This window comes from Pseudochaenichthys georgianus, chromosome 7 (assembly GCF_902827115.2).
Source record: "Pseudochaenichthys georgianus chromosome 7, fPseGeo1.2, whole genome shotgun sequence".
Classification (NCBI taxonomy): domain Eukaryota; kingdom Metazoa; phylum Chordata; class Actinopteri; order Perciformes; family Channichthyidae; genus Pseudochaenichthys; species Pseudochaenichthys georgianus.
The window spans coordinates 34,894,785-34,913,347 of record NC_047509.1 but is presented as its reverse complement, the minus strand read 5'-3'; the positions used below and the strand labels follow the sequence as shown (position 1 = coordinate 34,913,347).

The window sequence follows — 18,563 nt, the reverse complement described above, 5'->3', positions numbered from 1 at the left end:
AGTTCACTTTCTTCAAAAATATATATTTTTTAAATTGCACTAGATTAAACTTTTCCAATTAAAATCATGTCATTGGAGATGACTTAACTGCTAGTTTCAACATAGATTATTATGGGCTTCCGCCCATTTCGCATTACCCTCCTTTAACATCTTATCACTTTAAAAAAGACTCGTAAAGATATCGTTTTTAAAATTCCATGCATTTTTCTGTCTTGTCAAAACATGGCTATACGCAGTAGAACACCCCATGAGCTGACTTTGAAGTTTAACATCCCCTCTAGACTTTGAAGGCTGTATGAAAGGAACAATTTACTGATACTTTCCCCAGCAGAGGCCATTGATAAACATTTTCCTACACGAGCCTCTGTGTTCTCCCCAATGTCAATTCTGTCACTCTGCTGAACAAGGCCCTGCAGTTGAGAGGCCTTACCCCTGGACGAGCTAACAAGGGGAGCTCTGAGAGGGGCCGCGCTGAGCCAGACCCTGGCCCACCACAGCTATGTGGCTGTTTGTTCAGCCTACCTGCCCACAGCTAAATACAGACAGTGATAGAGGAGGGATGGCAACACACTTTGACTGGAATCAAGGAGAGACGGCTGCTTTCCTGGAAATGACTCAAGGTAGAGTCCCTGAGTATGTGTCACATGTTAGATAGAACAAGCCCAGGCAATGGCTTTAGAGCTAGAGTTGAACCTCACCGAGGAGAACAACATTTTTTGATTTCTGTTTGGCATGTGCAAAAGCAAAAACAGCAAGTAACTTTCCATGCAGAAAGGAATCCCTTCTTTCATATCAAATACATTTATCACAGGCCATTACTGACACACATAATAAATACTTTTATGCACCAACATACATAAATAAAAGCCATCCAGAGATATTCTACTGCTTTGGATGAATCTGCTGTGTTCAGGTTCACAGTCAGCACATTCACCCGACCAGAGGAGAACCTGCTCCTCCCAAAGTGTCACTTTGATTCATGGCTCATTGGTTCTCAGAAGAATAAGCCACGGGATATGTTTCACTGTAGAGGGCACCGGACGTGCTGGTGGGGCAGAATGCTCAAATCCACAGGGGAAGGAAGACAAAGATACAAGTCAATGAAACGTTTGTTCTATTTGAAGAGGCCATTTCTAGGCGAGAAACACAAGGAACTGAATAAAAAATAAATATTGGGTTCTAAATTAACCTAAAGCCCCCCCCCCCTCCCCCATTAGAAAGGACTTGTTTGTGTCACCTGGAATGGTTCTAACACATTTTGGGAAGAACCAGTCTGCCCTTTGTTCTGCTTGACGTCAGAACAATACACTCTTTCACCCTAGAAAGCAGACACGTGTTACAGATGCTTGGCAAACTGTCTTTTGGTTCCATTTGCTTTTGGTTCTTTCTCCACAGCGGTTTCTTTCCGTGGGTCTTAGTGACAAGCCAGAGCGTGTGATGGACTACGCTGGGCAGAGATGGCAGCCGAAACGTGCAACGTGACCATCACAAACTGAAACTCTGAAGGGAAAACCATCAGACTGATGTCAACGCTCTCACCCCCCCACCCCCCCTCATCAAGTCCTGAGGTACTCTGGGGTGGAGTAGTTGAAGAGCAGGAAGTCCATACGATACAGGTTGAACAGTTTCTTCTGGTAGAAAGGGCTGATGTGCTTGAAGTAGCGTGCGGCCATGTTGCCATCAGTCCTGGTGCTTTTCCCAGACGTGGGAAACTGAAGCGTCCCCTCCACCCCGGCCAAGCTGAGCACGGCCTGGGCGTCCGGCTCCAGGGTCTCGTACTTCCCCACCACGTCGTAGTGGATGAGGCAGGGGTGGCAGAGCGAGTGCACCCGCTCCCAGTGCTCGTTAAAGGGTTCCTCCCGCTGGGTCCGGGGGTCCACGAGGTACTGGACAAACTCGTGGAATAAAACGTTATTTCCTTTCTCAATCTCCTCTGGATCCGGTTCGGGCCGGTGCCGGCGGATGATCTTGGTTCCGTAGCGCCGGTGGAACGCCGTGTTGTAGCTCCTGGTGAACTTGTTGCGGTACGCCGACACCAGGCGCTCGAAGGGGTCCCGCACGAAGATAAACTTGAGGTAGCTGCGGAGGCGTCGGTTGATCTCGGGGACGGAGAACTCGGAGAGCGTGCGGAGGTTCCCCGCCACATGGGCCTCGTTGGCAGGGATGGAGAGGGGGTCCGTGTAGCGGCCGTCACTGGTGAGGACCATCAGGACTCGCTTCCAATTGGTGCAGGCTACCTGGGGGGGGGGGGGGGGGGGAACAAGAGAGGGAGATTATCTTTCAAGCCAAAATACACATTCATACTTATAATTAAATGTAGCTATTATTTAGCTATTAGCATAAATGTTTTCATTATATTATCATCACACTTACAATTATAACACAAATCAAAGTAGAAACAATAAATATAAATACCAGTACATTTATCAGTAAGACTATAATATTACAACACAAATAACAGTCAATTTAATGGTGGCAAGACTGGTAGCTAAATATACATTTTTTGCACCATGGGAATGAATATCCCCCCTCCAAAAAAGTGAAAAATTACGATGGATTCTAAAATGTGTCGGCGCTTTTTGAGGCTAAACAGCAATAATTAACTTCCATTGGTTTTTAGAACATCTGCATGCAGCGGTGTCTTTCATCTCATGTCTTTGCCTCACATCTCTCCCCCCGTCCCCCCTTCATCTCTCCCCCAGATGCACTTCTTAATCTCACTGTCACCAACCTTGGGTACGTAGCAGTAGATGAGGCTGTGTTTATCATCCACAATGAGGTGTTTGAGGTCCTCGGGGGAAAGCACTTGGCGCTTCCTGGTGTGGCTCAGACACGCCTGCTCCAGCAGCTCCCTGCGACCTTGGAGCGACCTCTGAGCCGCCAGCAGCTCCAGCTGCTTGTGATGTGATCAGGGCGAGGAATGGGTCCAAATGGAGAATTGAGGGGGAAGCAGAAATAGAAAAACCTTTTCAATTTGTTGCAGAAATGTTGTGCGCCCAAAGAAACTCATAAGAGCAGACATCAGCGTGCTTATCACAACACACATTCAGGGGATTTATTTTTCAAGCAGATTTCTCCTTTGTCTTAAAATATCTTACAAAAAAAGCATTTGTAGCTTTTCTGACCGATTTTTAGATCTGTCCATGGCTCTTCTGCAGGGAAACATTAGAACCAGCTAGAACTATGTCTGCTGCTTGTTGCCAGGGGTTTCAAAGCTAAAGAGGGGTTACTTTAAGAATTTATGCTGTTGTCTCAATTACTATATTTACATGTTAACGTAATCACTAACCCAATCTGACCATCACCATTTAAAAGTAATGTGACCCGATTACTTTTCTTTAATTTTGGATGTCCTCAAAATGAAATGTAATGTAAATAAATACAAGAGAAAATAAACGTTACTTACTTTAACTCAAATCAAACACAGTATTTTTGTTTAAGCAGGTGAAAAACTAAAGGGGGCTTCTTAATGTGGCAGAGCTGGCGTTATAGCTGCCTGTTTGCAGTCACACTGGTGCTACTTATTCCCCTCGAGTGTCCACCTACTGCATTTAAATATATAAATACAAGATGAAAATATATATATATATTTTAAATAACGAAGAATGAAAGTAAAACCAAAAAGAAAAGAAGGCAGTACCTTTAGCTGTATTATATTGATTTTAATTGCATCACTTTTTTATTTTTAATTTAAATGTATTGTAACATTGTAATCTTATTTATTCCTTTTTTTTTTTTTTTTAAATGTACTAGTAATCGGATAGTTAAAAAAACTTTAAGGGAATACAGAAATGTAGAGACATTTCAGTCTTGACTTAAGTGGTAGTCTATTATTCAACCTTTAAAAAGCAGTTTTGGCAAACATATTATTTCTGTGTGTGTGTTAGGGCTGAATACCATTTTTCGGGCTCCGGATATTCGGTAGTAATCAGCGGCGAATATTCGGCCCGCGCGGGGGAGGCCTAGTAATCAGCAGCAAACCGCTTCAACACATGTATTTCGGTTTGTTCACGGCATTAATTTTGTTATTCTACAGTATTGTTGTTTTATAGTTATTTGTTAATGTAAATAACCCAATTTGTGTTCTTTGAAATTGAAAAGGATATTGCATTGTGTGTGTTACTTTCGTTGCAGTTGTAGATCTCTTAAGTGTAATTTGGCTTGGCTTCCTATTTTGAATGGACATTTTATTTATTTTATTTTGAAGGAGAGTTAGCGCTGTTGACAGGAAGTTATTGTTGCTATAGAAACAACGTGACGGAGATTAATGGAGAAAAAGTAATATCTACATATAAAGACGGAGAAAGTAAACGATTACCTTTATGGTTAAGTGTTAGCACCCCCCGAAGAGGCACACGCTCTTACGTTGATGTTGGAGTTTTCAATAAATTCAAAGAAAAACGAATATCCGAATAACGAAATTGAAACCCGAATAGTACTCCAATGAACGAATATTCGGGTACAGCCCGTGTGTGTGTGTGTGTGTGTGTGTGTGTGTGTGTGTGTGTGTGTGTGTGTGTGTGTGTGTGTGTGTGTGTGTGTGTGTGTGTGTGTGTTCTCACCTGGTCTCCATTGTAGAGAGTCTGCAGTGGACTCCTCCTACTTTTCCCTGGTCTGCTGTCTGTGTTCACACCAGGTTCTACAAAGACAGACAACAATACAAATCCCAATTCAACAAAATAGTTCAACTATTTCCATCAGTCCTGTTCATTTCTTACTTTTCCACAGGCGTAATGAATTGGATACAGTCATTCTGTGTCATGTGTTATCAGATGCTGCTTTGTCACCACTGATTCAAGTCTGAACACTCTACTTTAGAAAAAACTGTAGTACAGAGGTTCAAAGGACACTTGAAAGATGTCCGTATCATTCAGAGCCAAGTTTCCAACCCTTTGTCATGACGTGATCCTCCCTCCTTTCATTGATAGATTCCATAGGAACAGTGTGTTCTCTTTGTAACTCTTACATAAGTTGCATGTCTCCCCTTCAGCTCTCTCTTTGTTCTAACATATTGCAAGCCTTTAGGACATCTAATAGCACAGCAAATTCACTCTGGGGCACAGTCAAGACAAAAAGAGATTTGGAGAACATTCAAAACCAATTATTTTAAACACAACAAAACCAACATATGATAAAAATACATGGCTGATTAGCTGTGGGTTCGAACTACGTCCGGCTGCACATCCTGCATCTGTAATGCTGGAGCAGGCGGCTCAGCTCGTGTGAGGACGTTTTCAACATCAGTCCGGAGACCTTGTTGTCATCTCTCCTCTAGCCTCTATAAACACATCTGTCCTCTCCTTCCACACCCCTCCTCCCTCCTACCAGGCTGGAATGAGATGGAGAGAGATGGGAATGTGCTTTATGTAATGTTAGCAGGAGGGAATCTACTTGAAAGAAGACGCGTGGAATGACAGGGAGAAAATGACATACCATCATATGGAAAGCATATCAGTCAGCCAAAAAAAGGGCAAGTTAGAGGGCTATGCAATAGAAACCAGAAGGAGATGCAACTTATTCTCTCAAACTTTTTCTCTACCTTTTGCTCAGTCCAAATGCAATACATCTCTGTGTCAGTTTGAGACACTATGGTTAACAAAAGGATTCAAATCAGACAGTAAATCCTATCTACTTCCTGATATTTTTGAGGAAGTGAAAAAGGAGAACAGCTTGGATGACTGAGCACATGCAGTGTAGTATAAGTGGATCTGAGCTAGACGGTGAGACTGAAAGTGTCGTGATGCAGCCGCTCTGCCTCAGCTCACATGAATCCTCCACTTCCTCTGGGTGAATCAGTGCCACATCATCCAATCACGCAGAGATAGACATCCAAGTCCTGCTGGACCATGTTGAAAGCTCTACTGGATACACATGAAACCCATATCTTAGGTTGTGTATGGAAGCAGGGCACGGAAACAGTAACATGTGATGCTATTTTGGCACAGTGTTAAGATGTAAAAACCCTAATCATGCGTAGAAATCAGACACTCTTCAGTTCCAGGTGGAGCTGAATATAAAGGAAGAGGTGTCTGAGCCCTCAGTCAACAGCACATTAGAAGCAGCTACAGTAAGCTTTCCACAAACTCAGGAAGCTTCCTCTGAAAGCTGGAAAGTAGGTCAACAGTCACTTGTGGAAGCTCTCCTCATATTAATGGTCTGCTTTGGGAGGGGAAACATTCATCATCTCTCAAGGGAAAGATGTTAGAGTATTTACAGAGATAGTTTGTCAACTAAAAGTGCCTCGATATGATGATAACTTTTACAAGTTGTTCAGAAAGGACTGTAGTTTAATGCAAAACTCACATGTTATGTGTATGCGCTCTAAAAACAGGTGAAAAGGTAAAAGAGGTGCTGCAGCACAGGCAGCATTAGACAAATAAAAAACATGTAATGAAAATACAAAATTAGGTGGTAGTGGCGAAGTGGATAGGGACTTGGCTTGGCAACTGGAAGGTCACCAGTTCAAGTCACGGCAAGACCAAGTGCTACCGAGGCGTCCCTGAGCAAGGCGTCCCCTACACTTTTCCCCGGGCGCCGTTCATAATGGCAGCCCACTGCTCCTAACACTAGGATGGGTCAAATGCAGAGAAATCATTTTGTTACATAGTAAGTAGGCCTACTGTGTAATGACAATAAAAGTAAAACAAATATATATCTATATATTAGGGCTGTCAGTCGATTAAAATATTTAATCGCATGATTGGCCATAGTTAATCGCGATTAATCGCAAATTAATCGCACATTTTTTATCTGTTCTAAATGTCTTTCTCTCACGCGCGCGCGCCACACATACACACACCCTCCAGATGGCCGGTCCGGGCCTGCCGGTGAGCGTGGAAGTGATCGTAAAGACGCAAGCAGGCGGCAGGAGCGGGGCTGTCAGCATCAGTAGATGGTATTTTAAACTCGATGCGCTCTGAAACTATGGAGCGGCCGAGGACAACAAATACACATGCGTTAATCGTGTTAAAATAATTAGTGGCGTTAATTTAAAAAAAATGTTTTATTAATGCGTTAACTTGACAGCCCTAATATATATGAACCCTGAACCATAATGTGTGCCCTTTAACACACAGACACTGTTTAAGCTATGCTAACAGTGTGACTCTAGAGAGGACAGATTGAAACATCTCATCAGCTAGAAATGCATGGTCCCCAGTGGGCACAGCCTACTGACCCTAATGATCCCCTGAGCTTTCATATAAAACCATCATCAGGTCATCGTTTGACTCCGCCCAACGCTTTTGGCAAGACTCACGGCCACCTCAGCTGTGCTTTGTGTAAGGTGCTACTTTACCAATGTGTGCATCCTCCAAGATGGTGACTGTGGTAAAAATTATACCAGCTAAACATCGCAATTAAGCATGCTGATGTTAGCATTTAGCTCAAAGCATCACTGGGCATAAGTACAGCCTCACAGAGCCGTTAGCATAACTTAATTATGGATACAACCTCTCAATGTGTGAGTGTTTACATGGGTGTGAATGTGAAAGCAAGTTGAGGGGAGCATGCTGTTACACATGTCCATGGGCTCTGGTTTAAATAAATACTTTAAATATATCTAAAGTAATTCTACCAGTGGCGAACCGTGTCTATCACAACTGGACCTTCTGTAGACAGACACACCTCCCTCCTGAGTCCAATAACCATCAAAGTCACTCCAATAGTGCTCCTTAATTACGCTTTCATCCTCCTTTAACAAAATACGTCACATTCATCCAGTTTGTGACAGTAGTTGTAGCATTTTTGAGACTTTTAAACTTTAATTACCGCTGATGCCCCCCCAAAACCACTGAAATGCGTAGTGCATGGTCCGAGAAGGACAACACGGATACGATCAACAACACGGATACGATTCTCATTTAATATACATTTTATTACATTTTATTTATATAATTAAATCGATTTTTTTGTTTGTTTTATCTGTTCCAGACAGAAAGATATGGACACAAGATGTGTGCAAATGTATTTAGTTTCCTATCCATGTGAACATGATTTAAGTGTGGGGGGGGACCTAACCTCCTCTAGGGGAGTCCGGGGGCATGCTCCCCCGGGAATATATTTCTTTAAATGTTGAAGTTAAAAGCATCAATCTGGTGTGAGAGCAACATTAGGAGATCTATGGATAAGCAGATTTTCTTATTCGTTATGGATATTTTACAAATCACTCCCCTTTTAAACTGTATTCTTGTTTATTTAACAACTTTTTTTTACTGTCATATAGTATTTTATACTCGTTTACTTTATTCTCTTATTTTTTTATAACTATAATGATCATATAAAGATGTGCCTTTACCTCACTGTCTGGAGAAAAAGTGTTTTATATTCGTTAGCATAGCTAGCTAACCAGATGCTAATAACAACAAAGTTATTGACTGTATGATCAGTATGACAGATCACCACTGGGCTTTCAACTAAAGACACAGCCATGCAAAAACTGCGGCATGTGTACGGCTCCTTATGGGTACTGCAATTTTTGGAAGTGCTGGAGCGGCGTTCTGGTGCTCTCCGTCAGAACTACACCCCTGTCAGACGAGACATATACCACGTGATGACACGTTAGGCTTGTGTTGTGTCAAGGACCCTGACCTCGGCCAGCAAAAACAGGCACTCACTTGTTTAATTATTTTGCACTCTAGATTTCTTTAATTTTTTGCGTGTGTTTAGAAATTACCTCGAGGGCCGCATCAAATGGACTCACGGGCCATATACGGCCCGGGGGCCGGAGGTTCCCCACCCTTGCTTTAGGGGGTGTGGTCTCAATAGCCATGCAGTAAGCAGTGTGCTATGTAGATGTGGAGGATACGTCCCCAGCTGACCCAGAAAGCGACGCAGATTCTGTTTTCTTCAAGTTTGTATTTTGTTGGTTGAACGCACTTATTGTAAGTCGCTTTGGATAAAAGCGTCAGCTAAATGCAATGTAATGTAATGTGATTGAGGAATGGCATGGATATTCAAGTGTACTTGAATGGCATCTGTTTGTTTTAGTCAAGATTATGCTCAAATATACTTTCCCCAACTATATTTAAATTCCCTATGAAGAGCCAACCTTCAATTTAAAAATTCCCAGTTTATTCCCATAAATCCTCGTTAATTCCCATGGAAGGTTTCAATCTTTGAAAATGTAGTTGTACATACTAATAAAAAATACTTGAAATGTTCTCTTTCATTAGCAGCTATCTCTCGCCAGCACTCGCTCTGTGACATGTGTTCTATCACCACTTCCTCTGAGGCCCAGAAGTGACACAATTGCTGACGGTTGAATCGCAGCCGCAGTGTTACTACAAATGCACTTACAGGCCCACATTGAACTTTATGATGTTACATTCACAGACAAACAAGGTTCCATTAACCCTGTAAACTCTACTGCTGCATTATAAACAGACAGCACTATCTCATCAGTTTACAGAAGGTGAAAACGTTTATTGAGAACTATTCTAAAATGCATTCACTGTGTGTGGGACCATTGCATGCACCTTTTTTGTCAATATTATTTTTCTTATCAAAACAAATCTCTGCCATCTGCTATCGGCGGACAAAAATCCCACTTTAAAAAAATAAAGTTTCCTCTAACCCCCTCTGGGATCATGGTGTACAGCAAAGAGGATTCTGTGGCACCAATACTGTAAATCCTTGGATTATTTCCAATAAACCTTGGAATAGTCTGCAAATTAAATGGAAACTGAACTGTTACGGTGTGTGAAGCAGGTAGGACCCAAATGCAGATTAACGTCCCGGAGGAGGGACACAGAACGAGGGCCAACAGGGTGGGTGGAGGGGGTCTGGAGGACGGGCTTGGGCTGACAGCCCAGAGGCACAGCGGAGGACCCGGAAGGGGTCTCGGGCGGACGGCCCGGGGGCAAAGCAGAGTTTGAAAAGGGGGCTATGGAGGGGCGAAGGCAGTGGCAGGAAGAGTCAGGGGGCCGGGCCCGAGGGCGAGGACCGCGGCACTCAGGGGGCAGGGCTCGAGGGCGAAGACCGCGGCTCTCAGGGGGCTGGGCTCTCAGGGGGCTGGGCTCGAGGGCGAAGACCGCGGCTCTCAGGGGGCCGGGCTCGAGGGCGAAGACCACGGCTCTCAGGGGGCCGGGCTTGAGGGCGAGGACCGCGGCCGGGAAAGTCAGGGGGCCGGGCTCGAGGGTGAAGGCCGTGGCTCTCAGGGGGCCGGGATCGAGGGTGAAGACTGCGGCTCTCAAAGGGCCGGGATCGAGGGTGAATACTGCGGCTCTCAAAGGGCCGGGCTCGAGAGCGAAGACCAGCCAGCTCTGGAGGCCGGGCAGGAAGACGCTGACGGGACAGCGCCGGAGGCCGGGCAGGAACCGGCGTCGGAGCTGGTGGGACAGGCCTCGGCAGGATCCCCCACGGAAGAGGACCAGGACACGGGATTGGCAGGAACCCTGGCAGGAGAGCGGTCGGCGGGACCTCCAACGGGACAGGACATAGGGTTGGCAGGACCCCCGGCAGGAGAGTAGTCGGCGGGGCCTCCAACGGCACAGGACATAGGATTGGCAGGACCCCCGGCAGGAGAGTAGACGGCGGGACCTCCAACGAGACAGGACAAAGGGTTGGCAGGACCCCCGACAGGAGAGTAGTCGACGGGGCCTCCAACAGCACAGGACAAAGGGTTGGCAGGACCCCGGGCAGGAGAGTAGTCGGCGGGACCTCCAACGAGACAGGACAAGGAGCTGGCAGGACCCCCGGCAGGAGAGTAGACGGCGGGACCTCCAACGGGACAGGACAAAGGGTTGGCAGGACCCCCGGCAGGAGAGTAGTCGGCAGGGCCTCCAACGGCACAGGACATAGGATTGGCAGGACCCCCGGCAGGAGAGTAGTCGGCGGGGCCTCCAACGGCACAGGACAAAGGGTTGGCAGGAACCCCGGCAGGAGAGTAGTCGGCGGGACCTCCAATGAGACAGGACAAGGAGCTGGCAGGACCCCCGGCAGGAGAGTAGACGGCGACCCCTCCAATGGGACAGGACAAAGGGTTGGCAGGACCCCCGGCAGGAGAGTAGTCGGAGGGACCTCCAACGAGACAGGACAAGGAGCTGGCAGGACCCCTGGCAGGAGAGTAGACGGCGGGACATCCAACGGGACCGACATACGATTGGTAGGACCCCAGGCAGAGGAGTAGTCGACGGGGCCTCCAACGGGACAGGACATGGAGTTGGCAGGACCCCCAGCGGAACCTCCAACGGACCAGGACATTGGGTAGGGACTTGAGACGTGACTCGAGAGGGGAACTAGAGAGGGAACTCCAGAGGGGACTAGAGGAGGAACTAGAGGAGGGACTAGAGGAGGAACTAGAGAAGGGAACTCGAGAGGGGACTTGAGAGGGGACTAGAGAGGGGACTAGAGGAGGGACTAAAGGAGGGACCTCGAGAGGGGACTGGAGAGGGGACTCGAGAAGTGACTAGAGGAGGGAACTCGAGAGGGGACTCGAGAGGGAACTGGAGATGGGACTAGAGAAGTGACCTGAGGAGGGACTAGAGATGGAACTTGAGAGGTGACTCGAGAAGGGACTTGAGAGGGGACTCGAGAGGAAACTGGAGATGGGACTAGAGAAGTGACCCGAGGAGGGACTAGGGAAGGGACTAGAGAAGGGACTAGAGAAGGGACTTGGGAAGGGACTAGAGGAGGGGCTCGGGAAGGGACCAGAGGAGGGACTAGAGAGGTGATTAAAGGGGGGACTGGAGAAGGGACTAGGGAAGTGACTAGAGGAGGGGCTTGAGAAAGGACTTGAGAAAGGAATTGAGTAGGGACTAGAGTTGGTACTTGAGAAGGGACTAGAGAAGGGACTAGGAAAGTGACCTGAGGAGGGACTAGGGAAGGGACTAGAGAAGGGACTAGAGGAGGGACTAGAGGGGGGACCAGAGAAGGGACTATGGCAGCTGGGGCCAGAGCTAAGTCTGGAACCATGGCTGCTGGGGCCAGAACTAGGTCTGGAACCATGGCTGCTGGGGCCGGGACTGGGGCCGGAACCATGGCTGCTGGGGCCGGGACTGGGGCCGGAACCATGGCTGCTGGGGCCGGGACTGGGGCCGGGACCATGGCTGCTGGGGCCGGGACTGGGGCCGGGACCATGGCTGCTGGGGCCTGTACTGGAGCTGTAACCATGGCTGCTGGGGGCTGAACTGGTTCTGGAACCATGGCCTTTTAGGCTCGTGTTGCTAACCTGGCGACTCCTCTTAGGAGCCATTCGGAGGCTCCGTGGACCGCCAAAAGCCAGACGAGTACCAGCGAATGGCTCCTGGACTGTAGCAAACACTGGGTGAGAAGCAGGGGCTGACGCCAGACGGACCACACCGATGCGTGTGGTATCAAAAAGGGAATCTGGAGACCTGGGTCTATCAGGATCGGGAAAACAAACTGTGAGGTAATCCAAAAGCCAGGCCGGTAAGAATTTAACCAAATCTTGATTCCTCAGCGTAAGGTGGACTGCATCTGCCAGAGCAGCATCTCGCTGCTGAACCCTGTCCGCTCCTATCCATCGATGAGCGCAGTCAGACAAAGAAAAAGGTATAATCCACTAGTTCCTGCTCACACGGATCTGCTGGGCCCATATCGTGGGTCGGTTCGTAATGTTACGGTGTGTGAAGCAGGTAGGACCCAAATGCAGATTAACATGACAATTCCTTTATTTCAAGGCTATACTAACAAAGACAGAACAGAACACTCACCGAGGACAAGCCAAATCTTTTTTTTTTTTCTCTTAGAAAAATTACATTTTAACACATAATCACCCACCTTACTGATCCCCAAAAAGAAAGGACCCCAAGGCTTCCTACCAATTTAATTACATCTCAATCTCATTTTCCATAGATGTTATTCCTGCATACAAATCACCATCTCTCTATTACACACATTAATTAGTGCTCTCCACCTCCACCTTCCCTCATATCAACACCACATCAAAACAGACCAGAATTACGACCCGACCCATCTTCCACATCAATTTTCCCCCCCATTTCCCTTATCTCCCTCTTCCTCCTGCTCAACCTCCCCACCCGTACCTTGCATCACATCTTTATTCCCACATATCCCCATCCCCAATTCCCTTCTCCACGTCCATCCGAGTGATAGCTATCGCCTTTGCTCTTCTCTTTTCCCACATGTCCCTCCATATCGCCACCGTTTCCCCCTCCCTCCCCCCAAACGGCCTTTGCCTAACCCTGAGGTGATGTACATTCTCCTCTCATTCCACCCAGTCACCTTCCTCATTTCCCTCCCCTATGTTAACTGATATTCGCTTCCAACCCTTGAGCTCCTCCCTCCTCGCTCTTATGGCTTATTTTCCTCTTCCCTCTTTTATCCCCTTCAACCCCCTCTCAAATCTAAGGTCCTTTCTCTTCTGTCTCTGCACCTCCTGCTCCTCAGTCCCACTCTCCTCCCTCTCACTATTCCAAACATCACTCATATTCCCCTCATCGCTCGATTGTCCTTCACTATCTCCCACCTCTTCTTCCACCTCCCTCACCACCGCGTCGTTATTCCCCTTACTCTCCTCCAACTCAATGTTGTCCTTTTTATGCCTTAATATCTTCACTCTTATAAGTTCCTCCTCTCTCTGCTCCTCCTCTTCCTCATCCATCCTATCCCCCCACCCTTTCCCCCCGGCTCTGCATCCTTTCTCCCCTTACTTCTTCACCTCCTCCCCCCCCTCCATCTCCACCTAATTTTCTCCCTCAATTCCCACCTCCTCAGCTTCTCCTCCCTCCTTCTCACTCCCCTTCATCCTCTTTTTACCCTTCCTCCCCTCATCATGCTCCAAACTCTCCACGCTTTCCCCCCCCCACATTGGCCGCATCATCATTCCCTTCATTCAACATCACATCATCATCATCACTCCCACCCTCCCCTCTCACCCTGCACCCTAGTATTACCCCGCACAAGTTCCTTATTGCCTTAAGCAAGTCCATCATTGATACCTCTCCTCTTCGCCCCTCTACGTACACACCCAACGTCAGTTCTGCGGAGTAGCTCACCCGCATTTTCTTCCTCTTCCTCGTTGCTCACTCCCTCTTTTTCTCTTCTCTTTTCGCTCCTATTTCCATCTTCACTTGTTCTTCTGCCGTTTCCCCCGGTCACTCCGTCGTTTGGACCATTCTCCTCCGCTCCCTCAACTCCACCTCCGCCTCGCGGGACCTCTGCCATTTTCGCGGCCGTCACTCCCGTCTTCACTCCAGCTTGCCCTCTTTCCAGAGATGCAGCCCCGATATCCTCTCCAGCCTCTGTGTCCTTCGCTGCTTTCTCTCCTTCGCCCTCACGCCTTTTCGTCTTGTTATTAGACTTCTCCGCCGCCATTTTCCCCGTCTCCCGCTCCACTTCCGCATTCTTTGACACAGCTTCCTGCATTCCTGAATGCACGTCAATTCCCTTCGTAATTTCTCCTCTTTCAGCCATCACGAACACTCAGATAGGGCCCCCCCCACAGAAATGCTGTTAGGGGAGAGGATCGTACAAACAGCAACTTATTTGTATTCCAAATATCGTTGTTTTCCCACTTTCCCGTACCAAGTCATGACACAAGACGAACCGATAAAGACAGACAGAAAAACCAGAACTTAAATAGACACAAGACTAATCACACAAACAAGACACAGGTGAGGAGGGAGGAGAAAACACAGGGGCCACAGGTGAACACAATCGGGTAATCAGACACACCAGGGAAACTAACGACAGGGAACCACAGACAGATCTAAACAAGACAAAACACAACGCAGACAGAAAACCACAGACAGATCTAGACAAGACAAAACACCAACACAGACAGATCTTAACATGAACAATCTGGTGCCACTAAATGTTTTTAAAGCTCGGTTGAATGCTAGTCAATCGGAAGCTATTGGTACCTGTTTATGTGGATAATTATGTAAATGATGCTGTATGATGTCCTTATGCTTAGCGGCTAAGCTGGTCGGGACCAGGGGGGTATACTGCGAAGCAGGATTTTCGCTTAGCCGGCTAAATTCAGGGAAAACTCCGGCTTTCCGGTCATCCGAAGCTGGTTCTCTTTTTAGCAAGCTAGATCTCCATGGTAATATATGCTAAGCAGCTAACCTGGTCGGGACCAGGTTAGGTTGCAGGCTAAGAGCTCAACTCAGTGAAAGCACCGCCTGCTGACCAATCAGAGCTCAGTGTGCGGAGTTTAAAGCGATCAAGTCATATTACAGGAGAAAGGAAATACAGAAAAACTGCCGTCGCAGGAAAGACGGCCGGCAAAAATCACCGACTGTGTGAACGTGAACATTAATAGAATATCACCTCCCATCTTCAGAGCAATCTGACTATTATAACATTAGCGTTAAGAAAGCTTACTTAAATATCTGCCACAACATAAGTAACCGGATCAGAGTAACATTAAGTTGCCTACAGTCCGCGGCATATCACTTCATAATGTATCATATATTTTCTTATCCGAGTCAGCTGAGCCGTATCTGGCCGTGCAACACTCACAGTGTCACATAGGCCTACTGTATGCAGAAGTATTATTTTAAGCAACACATTAAGTTGACGAAACACTCGAGACAAATGTAGCCTAATTAAAGTCAGATCCACTCGTGTTTTAGACAGGGCAGTGATATCATAAACCTGTTAATGTATGCATTCAAACCAGCTGTATTCACCTTGCAGGTGCAGCTATGTGGCTTTTATCCTGGATAAAGTGTTTAAGTCATGGATGTTTAAAGTTTAACTTCTTCATATGTCTAATATTATAGTTGACTTTTCATTCAGGAAGTATGACGCTGCGCTGTCAGTATGCTTCTCCATGTTTGTGATTGGTCGAATGCTCCAGATACCACCGCTTTCATGTGAACGCGCACCTAACTAGATAGGACACGGCTGGCTTGAGCGATCCACTTGATAACCAGCGTCGTAGGACCGTTTAGCGAGAGCGCGTATGTTTTGGATTAGACCAACCGGCTAACTCAAACATATCCAGGTTAGGTTGAACCAGCTTCGTAGTACAGGCCCCAGGTCTCCCTTGAAAAAGAGATCAATGATCTCAATGGGATTTATCTGTATAAATAAAGGTTTGAAATGAAAATGAAATATTTACTTAAAGAGGTCAAATTACACTTAATTGCACTTGAAATGAAGGACTGCGTTCATGAGGGCCACGTAATGGAAGTTTCCACAAGCTGAAAGAAAACCTGAATGTAAAAGGCAGATTCACTGAGAGAAACTAAAAGTCACAAAACAACTGATAACAGGAAGAGACATCGGGGTCATCAGGATTAACACAGCTGCCAGACTTTCCGTTTTTGTTTTGAACGTAGCTTGATTCACTTGTGAATGTCACACCATCAACACGCTCAGAGAGCACATGGTGCTAATTAGACCGACAACATGAGGCGTCTTTACGATCACTCATCTCCTTTGTTCCAGTTTAACATCGCCCTCCATATGTTAAGTTGCACAGTTCAAATAAAGACACTTCCAACTAAAATATTGCTTAAACAGATTTAAGGATGAAGTTACTACACCAACCAGCTAATTCCACACTTGGTATGATATCACAGCTCAAACTGACCGGAGATACATCTGCAGGCCCCTCTAATTCTCCTTAACACTAAAAGGCTTCAGTTTGATGGATTATGGGTTTACTCGGATAGATTTAACATGAAGGTAGTAATGTGAGGCGTTAACACACTTGGGTTATTATTCACCACTGTATAAATACAGCATGCATGTAGGGGCCATGATGAGAGGGGCCAAAGGGGATAAGGTGACTAGGAGGGTACATCATGTGTGTAGACTTGCTGGGCAATATGGGAAAACAATTTAATATAATACAAGTTCCGTTTCAGCTGATACTCATAATATACATCAAAGCACTATTTCTGTCGAGCTCAACAACTGCCTTGAAAGAAGCCCTGTCTTTGGTTTTCCCTTTCCTGTAGTATGTTCTTTAGGTTTTGTGCATGTAAATAGTCTGCAAAGGCTCAAATCCCAGTGTTTCCTCCGGAGGGACTTCCGTAACAAAATGGCATCATTATGCAACACTAGCACTACTATTGGCTTGCTCCAACACATGGCACATGATAGGCTAAAGAGCGGGTCATCTCTAAGCGGTTGATCAATCTCAACAGAGCTCGCCAGCTAACCAATCAGAGCAGACTGGGCTCTGGTTTCAGACAGAGGGTGAAAAGAGGTATCATTTGACTTATTCCAAGGAAAGCAACCAAATACTGGTAAGCACCAACTGTATATTCTGCATTTGATGTTAGATAAAGTTAATTGGTGCAGTTTCCTGTCTAAGTTGGCACAGGTTTTAAACAGAGCTAACAATATACACTCACTGGCCACTTTATTAGGTACACTCAGGCTGCGGCCCCACGAGGACGAATTCGGTCGTTTGCGTTACTGTTTAGTGTCATATAGACCGTTCGGCCACACGAGGACGACCGAATATGGCACTAAACGACTGAGGAAACGACAACGGGTCCCAAGGTGGATAGAAATGCATACGCCACTCTCTGGGGGGTCAAACAGCTCCGTGTGTGCGCCCTATACGGACATTTTCAGATCACTGATAGTGATTGTGCAATAGCCCCGCCTCTCCCCACCTCTTCTGCTCACCTCCGCTTACCCCGCGCCAGTGCTGAAGTGTTTCGCCACCAACAACAACAACAATGGCGGATCGCAGAGTTGCTATCGTGCTCCGGACGCTATTGACCATGCTACAGTTGTTTGTGCAACATCTACAGCAATAATGATGAGGCAATAGCCCTGCCTCTCCCCACCTCTGCTGCTCACCCCCACGTCAAAGTAAACTGCATCCTGAATTCAGATTATTTATCTTTCTCTCGCGAGTGAAGTCTAATCTGACAGGACGGAGACACGCAGCTCTGCCCACCTGCAGCTCCTCCCGCTGCAGCAAAACACACACGTCAAGTCAGATCATCACCCTTAGCTATTTTAATTACCTCTCAAACTCCCTAAACTAGTTATAAATATGTTTATTTTTTACTGTCGGCCGGGTAGTGTTGCACGGTGTATCGATACTTGAAAGGTACCGCGATACCCTGCAGTTAAAAACGGTACGATTCCTCCGTTTCATTAGTATCGGTACTTTAAGAATGACGGGGAAAAGTACTCCCGTGAAAAAGCGCCGTTTTAATAAGAGCCGTGTGTGTTCAGCGCTCTGCTTCCACTCCCTGTAGCCGTGCCTGCAGTCCCGCTCCTCTCAAGTCCCTCCCCTCTCTCGTGCACGCAGCCACGCGCTAGCTGCCAGAGCATGTGAGAAAATGAGAAGCATGGCTGCAAGTGGGAGTGCAACTGCCGCTGCGCCTCGGCTTGTTGACAGAAAAGACGCCAGAAGTCTGTGAACGGGCCGTTCAGGTGTTTCAGAGCAGAGCTCCCTGTCGGAGCGGCAGAGGGTGATGTGCACTGAAAAGTTTTTCTGTCGCAATATTATCGTTGAGCAAACTTAACTAGCAAACTAGCATCACTATCTGCTAACGTTAGCTTTAGCCTTCGTTTTCTATTAGTTTTTTTCATAGGCTATAAACGGAGGTGTTATAAGTATATATCTTGTACTTGAGTAAAAGTAGAAGTACCCAGGT

The 18,563-nt window shown here is 46.7% G+C and overlaps 1 protein-coding gene across 3 annotated transcripts in view; it reads right to left on the bottom strand.

Annotated features, from left to right (window-relative positions):
- Positions 1-1,205: 1,205 nt before the first annotated feature.
- The window catches only part of LOC117450052 (carbohydrate sulfotransferase 11-like), a 29,608-nt gene continuing 12,250 nt past the window's right edge, over positions 1,206-18,563 (bottom strand). Inside the window, exons 2-5 of one of the 3 annotated variants that reach the window (XM_034088041.1) lie at positions 13,980-14,433; positions 4,563-4,639; positions 2,732-2,896; positions 1,206-2,237 (exon numbers count right to left, since the gene is read on the bottom strand). In XM_034088041.1, coding sequence (XP_033943932.1) covers positions 1,557-2,237; positions 2,732-2,896; positions 4,563-4,639; positions 13,980-14,397 — 1,341 coding nt within the window. In that variant the 5' untranslated portion in view covers positions 14,398-14,433 and the 3' untranslated portion in view covers positions 1,206-1,556. The remainder of the gene's footprint in view (positions 2,238-2,731; positions 2,897-4,562; positions 4,640-13,979; positions 14,434-18,563) is intronic. The other 2 variants (XM_034088042.1, XM_034088043.1) reach the window with 2 other exon arrangements.